The sequence below is a fragment of the Nicotiana tomentosiformis genome, chromosome 9 (assembly GCF_000390325.3).
Source record: "Nicotiana tomentosiformis chromosome 9, ASM39032v3, whole genome shotgun sequence".
NCBI lineage: Eukaryota > Viridiplantae > Streptophyta > Magnoliopsida > Solanales > Solanaceae > Nicotiana > Nicotiana tomentosiformis.
In genome coordinates, this window is record NC_090820.1 from 31,795,418 (window position 1) to 31,803,583 (window position 8,166).

The 8,166-nt window shown below is 41.1% G+C and overlaps 1 protein-coding gene across 1 annotated transcript; it reads left to right on the plus strand.

Annotated features, from left to right (window-relative positions):
• The first annotated feature begins 4,401 nt into the window (after window positions 1-4,401).
• On the plus strand, window positions 4,402-4,776 carry LOC138898558 (uncharacterized). Its single transcript, XM_070184634.1, has one exon. It carries the CDS (start codon window positions 4,402-4,404, stop codon window positions 4,774-4,776), a length of 375 nt encoding a protein of 124 aa, XP_070040735.1.
• The last annotated feature ends 3,390 nt before the right edge of the window (window positions 4,777-8,166 follow it).

Consider the following 8,166-nt stretch of genomic DNA (forward strand, 5'->3'; position numbering starts at 1 on the left):
GCTGGATAAAATGGCTCAAAACTCAAGATGGATGACAAGAGACACTACAATCACCCCTGTAGTTCACTCAGTAGCTTTGGACCCAAACAACTCCATAGCCGAGAATATGGCCACTCTGATGACGCAAATGAGTATCCTCACCAAGAAGAATGATGAATTAGGACAGAAGCAGGTACACATAGTTAACACGACTAATAGGGGCTTATGTACACCATGCATTAATCAACCATATGTGTGTTCGTGGAGTGGTGAACATGAAAATGACAATCAAATCTATCAAGATAATATGAACTATGTGGGCAACTATGGAGGCCAGAGATAAAGTGGTCAGACTTGGGGACATTAGAATCATCAATATAGGTCAGCACAGCAGCAGTACAATAATAATAATAATCTTGGAGTTGCACGACCACAGTGTTAGGTTGTGCCTTATCAAAGGCAACAAGGGTACAATCAGCAGAATCAACAACTAGCTTATCAACAACCTCAACAGCAACAGATAGTGCGACAAGATGATGGGTTGTTTAAAATTAAAGGAATGCTACAACAACTCATTGGGTCCAGCGGGGAAATGGAAGAAAAGGTCCACCAGATGCAAAAAAAGTTAGTATCACACGACTCTGCTATCAAGGGCATTGAGATTCAACTAGGGCAAATAACCATGGCCTTAAACAATCGCCCTCAAGGGACATTACCTGCAGACACACATGTTAACCTGAAAGAGCAAGGCCCAAAGCAGTTGATGGCTGTGAGTCTGATAAATGGTAGAGATCTTGATCTAGAGCAAGAAATTGCTTGCGAAAGCCGACCAACTGAGATACTCGTGCCAGTACCAATTGAGGTAGATGAGTCAATTGAGTTAACAGAAGTAAGAATCCATCCAGCTCGGGAGGAAATAAATAAGGAAAAAGATGTTGTAAAGGAGGCTAAGGAAGTGCGAGAGAAGGCATCATAAAAAGTGCCCGAGCAGGATCGAACTCAAGTCACAGGAAAGAAGCGACCGCTGGCACCCTTCCCACAGAGGTTGGCCAAAAATCAAAAGGATGAGCAGTATAACATGGAGATGTTAAAGCAGATTTAGGTGAACATTCCATTGATTGATGCCTTGAGGGAGATGCCCGGTTATGCAAAAATGATGAAGGACTTGATGTCTCGTAAGTTTGACTTTCAAGACTTGGCAATTGTGGCACTGACTCAGACCTGTAGTGCTGTTGTGACAAGACCTATAGCGGAGAAGCTATCCGACCCAATGAGTTTCACAATTATGTGCACCATAGGCAGCTATGCTTTTGCCAAAGCATTGTGTGATTTTGGGGCGAGCATACACCTGATACCCTTGTCTATCTATAAAAGGTTAGGCATTAGAAGGGCAAGACCCACATCCATGTTACTATAGCTAGCCGACCGAACTGTGAAGAAGCCTTCAGTTATACTTGATGATGTACTTGTGCAGGTTGTAAAGTTTGTGTTTCCGGAAGATTTTGTCATTCTGGACTTCCAAGTTGATGAAGATATTCCCATAATTTTGGGCAGGCCATTCTTGGCTACAGGGAGAGCTCTGATTGATTGTGAAATTGGGGAGCTAATGATGAGACTAAACGATGAAGAAATAACGTTCAATGTGTAGAAGTCTATGCGGCGACGATTGAAGTTGTGGATGTGATTCTAGAGGATCAAGATGAGGCACTGAATGCAAAAGACTCCCTAGCAGCTTGCCTCATGAACTTAGAAGAGGTAGATGGTAAGGACTTGGAGGAGTGTGTTTTAGCTCTTGAAGGCCAAGGGTATTGGAAAAGAGAGCTCGAATTCGAGCCTTTACACTTAGAAGAAAGAAAGACCCCTCCAACTAAGCCATCAATTGAAGAGCCACCACAGTTGGAGCTAAAAACATTACCATCTCACCTCAGGTATGCTTTCTTAGGACCTAGTTCGACATTACCTGTTATTATCTCATCCGGTTTGTTAGATGTGTAGGTAGAACAACTTTTGCAGGTTCTGAAGGAGTGTAAGACTGCAATTGGGTGGACCATTGCAGACATAAAGGGTATCAACCCAAAAATTTGTATGCATAAGATTCTATTGGAAGATGGGCACAAACCTTCTAGAGAACATCAAAGAAGGCTGAACCCTAACATGAAAGAAGCGGTAAAGAAAGAAGTGATCAAGTGGTTATATGCGAGAATCATCTTCCCCATATCTGACAGCAACTAGTTCAACCCAGTTCAGTGTGTGCCAAAGAAGAGTGGAATGACAGTAGTACAAAATGAGAACAACGAGTTGATCTCAACAAGAACAGTCACAAGATGGTGAATTTGTATGGATTACAGAAGGTTGAATAAGGCCACCCGAAAGGACCATTTACCATTTTCATTTATTGATCAGATGTTAGATAGATTGGCGGTGAGGTCCCACTTTTGCTTCCTGGATGGATACTCGGGGTATAACCAGATCTCTATTGCCCCGGAGGATAGAGAGAAAACGTCGTTCACCTGTCTGTATGGCATCTATGGCTTTTGGAGAATGCTATTTGGCCTATGCAATGCACCCGCCATATTCCAAAGGTGCATGATGTCCATCTTCACAGATATGGTAGAGGACATAATGGCGGTTTTCATGGATGACTTCTTAGTGGTGGGGAACTCATTCGATGATTGCCTTATGAACTTGAAAAGAGTGTTGAAGAGGTGTATGGAGACTAATCTAGTACTGAACTGGAAAAGTGCCATTTTATAGTACAGGAAGGTATAGTCTTGGGACACCTAGTGTCAGGTAAGGGCATTGAGGTGGACCGTTCTAAGGTTGATGTAATTGAGAAGTTACCTCCACCCACTTCCGTAAAAGCCATAAGAAGTTTCCTTGGTCACGCCGGCTTCTATAGGCGGTTTATAAAAGATTTTTCTAAAATTGCTAACCCTTTATGTAAATTACTTGAAAAGGATCACCCCTTTGTGTTTTCTGATGACTGCAGGGTAGCTTTTGAGGAATTGAAAAAGAAGCTGGTGACTGCACTAATCATAGTGGCACCTGACTGGGAACAACCTTTTGAGCTGATGTGTGATGCAAGCGACTATGCAATAGGAGCAATTCTTGGGCAGAGAATAGATAAAATCATGCATCCAATCTACTATGCAAGTAGAACCTTGAGTGGTGCCCAACTAAATTACACAGTGATCAAGAAGGAGATGCAAGCAGTGGTGTTCTCATTTGACAAATTTAGGTCATACCTGGTAGGCTCGAAGGTAATTGTTTATACTGGCCATGTTGCTCTCAGGTACCTAATTGAAAAGAAGGAGTCAAAGCCGTGCTTGATTCGATGGGTGCTACTGTTGCAAGAATTTGACTTGGAAATTCGTGACCGAAATGGAACGGAGAACCAAGTGGCTGATCACTTGTCTAGGTTGGAAGGAGCAGAAAAGAAGGTTGAGGTGGAAGAGATTTTGGAAACTTTCCCGGATGAACAACTGTTGGCTACGAGCCTTGAGGTAGCGCCATGGTATGCAAACATTGTAAACTACCTGGCGAGCGATATTGTCCCCTATGACCTTTCCTCTGTTCAAAAGAAAAAGTTCTTTCGTGAATGTCGCACGTATTATTGGGATGAGCCTTGTCTGTTCAGGATTTGTGTTGATAACATGATCCGGAGATGTATCCCCGAGACAAATCAATCTTCTGTTTTGTAAGCTTGTCACGCATCCCCATATGGTGGCCATTTCGGGGGAGTAAGGACATCCGCAAAAGTGTTGGAGTCGGACTTTTACTGGACGACATTGTTCAAAGATGCACACCTCTGGATGAAGGGTGTGATGAATGCCAACGGACCGAGAATATTTCTCGCCGACATGAGATACCCATGAACCCAATTCAGGAAGTGGAGGTGTTTGGCGTATGGGGAATCGATTTCATGGGGCCTTTCATCAGCTCATATGGCAACAAGTACATACTTGTAGTTATGGACTATGTGTCAAAATAGGTGGAAGCTATTGCACTCCCTACAAATGATGCAAAGGGAGTCATTGGGTTTTTGAGAAAGAATATATTCACCAAGTTTGGCACTCCAAGGGCAATAGTCAGTGATGGAGGCACTCACTTCTGCAACCGAGCTTTCGCAAAGTTGTTAGAAAAATATGGTGTTAGCCATAGGGTTGCCACTCCATATCATCCACAAACAAGTGGGCAAGAGGAAGTGTCGAATAGAGAAATAAAGAGTGTATTGACAAAGACCGTGAATGTTACACGAACAGATTGGGCAAGAAAGTTAGATGATGCATTCTGGGCCTATCGTACTGCTTTTAAAACCCCAATTGGCATGTCTCCATATAAACTGGTGTTTGGGAAAGCGTGTCACTTACCCTGGAGTTGGAGCATAGATCTTTGTGGGCATTAAGGCAGCTGAATCTCGACATGAAAATAGCGGGTACACGTAGAATCATAGAGTTGCACGAGCTTGATGAATTCTACTACCATGCTTTTGAGAGTACAATGCTATATAAGGAGAGAATGAAGATGATGCATGACAAAAATATTCTTAAGCGAAATTTTAAACCTAGAGATGTGGTATTGCTATACAATTCGAGATTGAAGTTGTTTCCAGGCAAGTTGAAGTCAAGATGGTCAGGACCATTTCGTGTGTTAGAGATGCATCCCGCCGGATCCGTAGAAATTGCATCAGAAGATGGCTCCCGCAAATTCAAAGTTAACAGGCAAAGGCTAAAACATTATCAAGGCATGGCTGAGGAAGATAAAGTGATCTCAACCATGTATTTGAAGGATCCTTGATAAGGGATAGCGAGTCGTGCCGCGACGTTAAATCAGACGCTTCGTGGAAGGCAACCCATTGTAATATTGTAAATTCATCGTGCCGCGACATTAGATCAAGTGCTTATTGGGAAGTAACCCAATTTTTTTGTTTTCATTTAGTTGTAATTTAGTCACATAAAAAATGTGGGGGTGGGGGGTGGGGGTGGGGGTGAAGCGAAGCTCGCTTTGCGAGACCGAGACCAAGAATATTGAGGAGAAAACTGTTGGGGACAGCGAAATGTGCCTCGCTTCGCGAGACCGGGACCAAAAGAGAAAGAAAAAGAGAAGAGGGGACAGCGAAGCGTGCCTCGCTTCGCGAGACCGGGACCGGGCATAGCTGAACCAGGTAAAGGGGCGCATCTCTAGGTCGCGCGGTCCTGGCGCGACCCCAGGTATTTTTATTTTTTTTATTTTTTCTGTTTTCTCATTAATTCTCCAAATTAAAAAAAATTGCGCTAGGTCCTCATCTCGACCCGGATGATTTTGAGGGAGTTTTTCACACCCACTCTACTTTTGATCTTGCGTATTTATATTTCTGTGATATTGTGCAACTGAAGACAATGCACATTCCTAAATGTGGGGTGGGGTGTCAGGCTTTAATTTTTGTGGCTTGTGCTTAATTGCTAGTGATACATTTTAAATTGCATGATCACTCTTATAGCTATTGTAATTGTATAATTGTAGTAGTTTTTTTTATAGTGGCTTAATCCCGGGTTTTCTTTAAACCGCGGTTCTTTCCCGAGGATGTCAGTTTCTTGAACCGGGTAGTTTTAAGTAGATCTCTATTTTTTCAAACTTTGTAAAGAATTATGGATTTTTCCCGATGATGGATTACCGAGACAATTTTCTTGAGGGACTAAAGTCTAAAGAAAAATACAAAAAGAATTTTTGTTTCTCTTTTATGTTGTTTTCTGGTTGAACTGACAATGGAATTAGGAAAAAGCTTGAGTAATTTGTGCTTTTGACATGTTTTATATCGAGGCTTAAGTCTGGAGCATTTGAATTAAGTACTTTCTTCATGATCTCTATAATTACATGCCTTGACAATATATGTGATTTTCTTTTGACACAGAGGCTCATCTCTAGACTCTTGTGATTAATTTCTGTGTTATGAAAGTTTATGAGACTTTAGTGTACTCTGTGCTATCCTTGCTAGTATAGAACTTGCCCCGTGCATGAGTCAAAGTGGAATGTTTAAGTCTTGTAAGTTTAGGAAGTGATAGAGGCTTTCTTTGGTTGACCATTTAGCCTATTTGCCTACCAGTGCTGATATTATCGGTAGTCAATCCTTTTGAGCCTGTAGACCTTTTCTTTGGCAACCACATTATAAGTCGAATCCCTTTTGTTCTTAATCAAATCTTTTTGGACCTTTACCTCCGAAAGCACGTAAGTAGCGAGAAGAGTAAAGAAAGAGAGTAGGTACCTTTTGAGTGGAACCATAAAAATGCCGAAAAGGTACACTTGTGTATAAAAATAATTCTAGCCAGAAATACCAAATTGAAGAGAGTGAACTTTGTCTGGGTTAGTAAGTATCTATATGTTGATGTACTTAATAAAGAAGAGCCTAAATGTGTATGGTTTCATGGCAAGACATCGAATTGGTCAAGACAAAAAAGTGCTTAAAAGTGAACTGTAGTGTATTAAAGTGCTTAGGAGGGTTAGTCACTATTTTCTCAAATATATCCTACCCATACCTTAGCCTACATTACAACCTATAAAGTCCTACTTGATCCTAGACTTTACGAGCTTAAATTAGTAGAGACTTACACTACGGAAAAGCCTATGATACTAACGTGGGTGGCATAAGAGTTTCTTTGTAAGAGTGAGCGAATTCTTCGAGAGGGTGTTCATGTGCTAGCAGAGCCTTGGAGTTTGATTATATTCGGGGACAAGCCAGAGTGAGTGACTCTCAACAATGGCCCTAGTGGGTTCAAAAATTAAAGTGCGGTGCCTAAGAATTTCGAGCCAGTAATATGGTTAAGTATTTGAGCTTTTACAGTGGATTATGAAAGGTGGCTTGGAGTGTTCTACATTATCGTCAGTTTGCGGTGTATGAAGGATGAAAAATGCATATTTTGAGTGTGTTTGTGTGTTATTTCGTGTGTGAATTGCGGGAGTTCACATCGCTTTTGAAGTGAAAATATGCCCATTATGTGTTTCTTATGTGTAGAGATAAACTTGCGCAGAAAAGGATCAAATGGAAGAAAATTTGGTGAAAAAAAAAGCTGAAGAGAAAAGCCCCGGACATCGAAGCGAGGTTCACTTCGCCAGACCGGGACCGAAGCAGAAGAAACCAGAAAAGTCCCGGACAGTGAAGTGAGGGTCACTTCACCAGACCGGAACCGGGACAGAAAAATTCAACTTTTCCAACTCGAATTAGGAGAAGCAATTTCGGCCTAACTCAACCCTAAACCATATAAATATGAGAGTTAGCCACTTTTTGAAGGGAGAGAAGACTTGGGAGAGGCAAGAACACGCTTGGAGCAAGGAGAAGGATTCAACTTCACGTTTTTTTCCTCTTTTATCCTAATTTTCCATTGTTATGAATTCTAATCTTGTATTTGTGCAAACAATTATGAGTAGCTAAATTCTCATATAGGGTTTGACGGAACCTCTTGAAGGATGACTTTTCCACTGCGTTTAATATAAATTTGCCATTTACTTTTTCTACTTGTTCAACTATATGAATATTGTGGTTGATTGAAGGGCCCTCAATTGACTGTGCCTATTTAGTGTGTATTGCTTGGAAAATGGTACATATTTAGGTAGTCGTTGACTAACATCACTCCTAACGTATATGAGGAATCAATACGAAGGGTTTAAAGGTGAGATTAGGAATAACGAAACCTTGGTGTGATCTTAGTGAACGGTAAACTAGTGCCAGCTAGCGTAGTTCGGAAGAATACGTCTAGTAAATTATTGTATCTGCTCGGAAGAGAGTTACGACACCTAAAGTACTCACGATCGGTAGAAAATATCTAGGCGAATTTATATGAGATGTGGCGGGGAAGATTCCGACAAGAGGAAAAACCGTAACCCTAGACCTTTCCAATCTTATCTACAATATTTGCTTTGTTAGTATTAGAATTAAAGCTTTTTAAATACTTTGTTTTTAGTTAGTAATAATCAACTCATTATTCAATATTTCTGAAGGTTGATTACTTGAATTCTGGCGAAATTAGTGGTTGTGATTAGTAGGTTAATTCCCTGTGAGATTCGACTCCGGACTTATAAACCGAATTATATTTGCAACGACCGTTAGACCTCTTAGGAAGCATAGTTGGGTGTGATCAAATTCAAAAATAATCTTACACCATTTTTGGCAAAAGTGTGTTTTGGACTGTTTTTCAAATTCGAAAATACAGCTGA

What these genes read in the sequence shown, in the direction of transcription:
- LOC138898558 (XM_070184634.1), top strand. Translation starts at nt 4,402, where the DNA reads ATGAAAATAGCGGGTACACGTAGAATCATAGAGTTGCACGAGCTTGAT.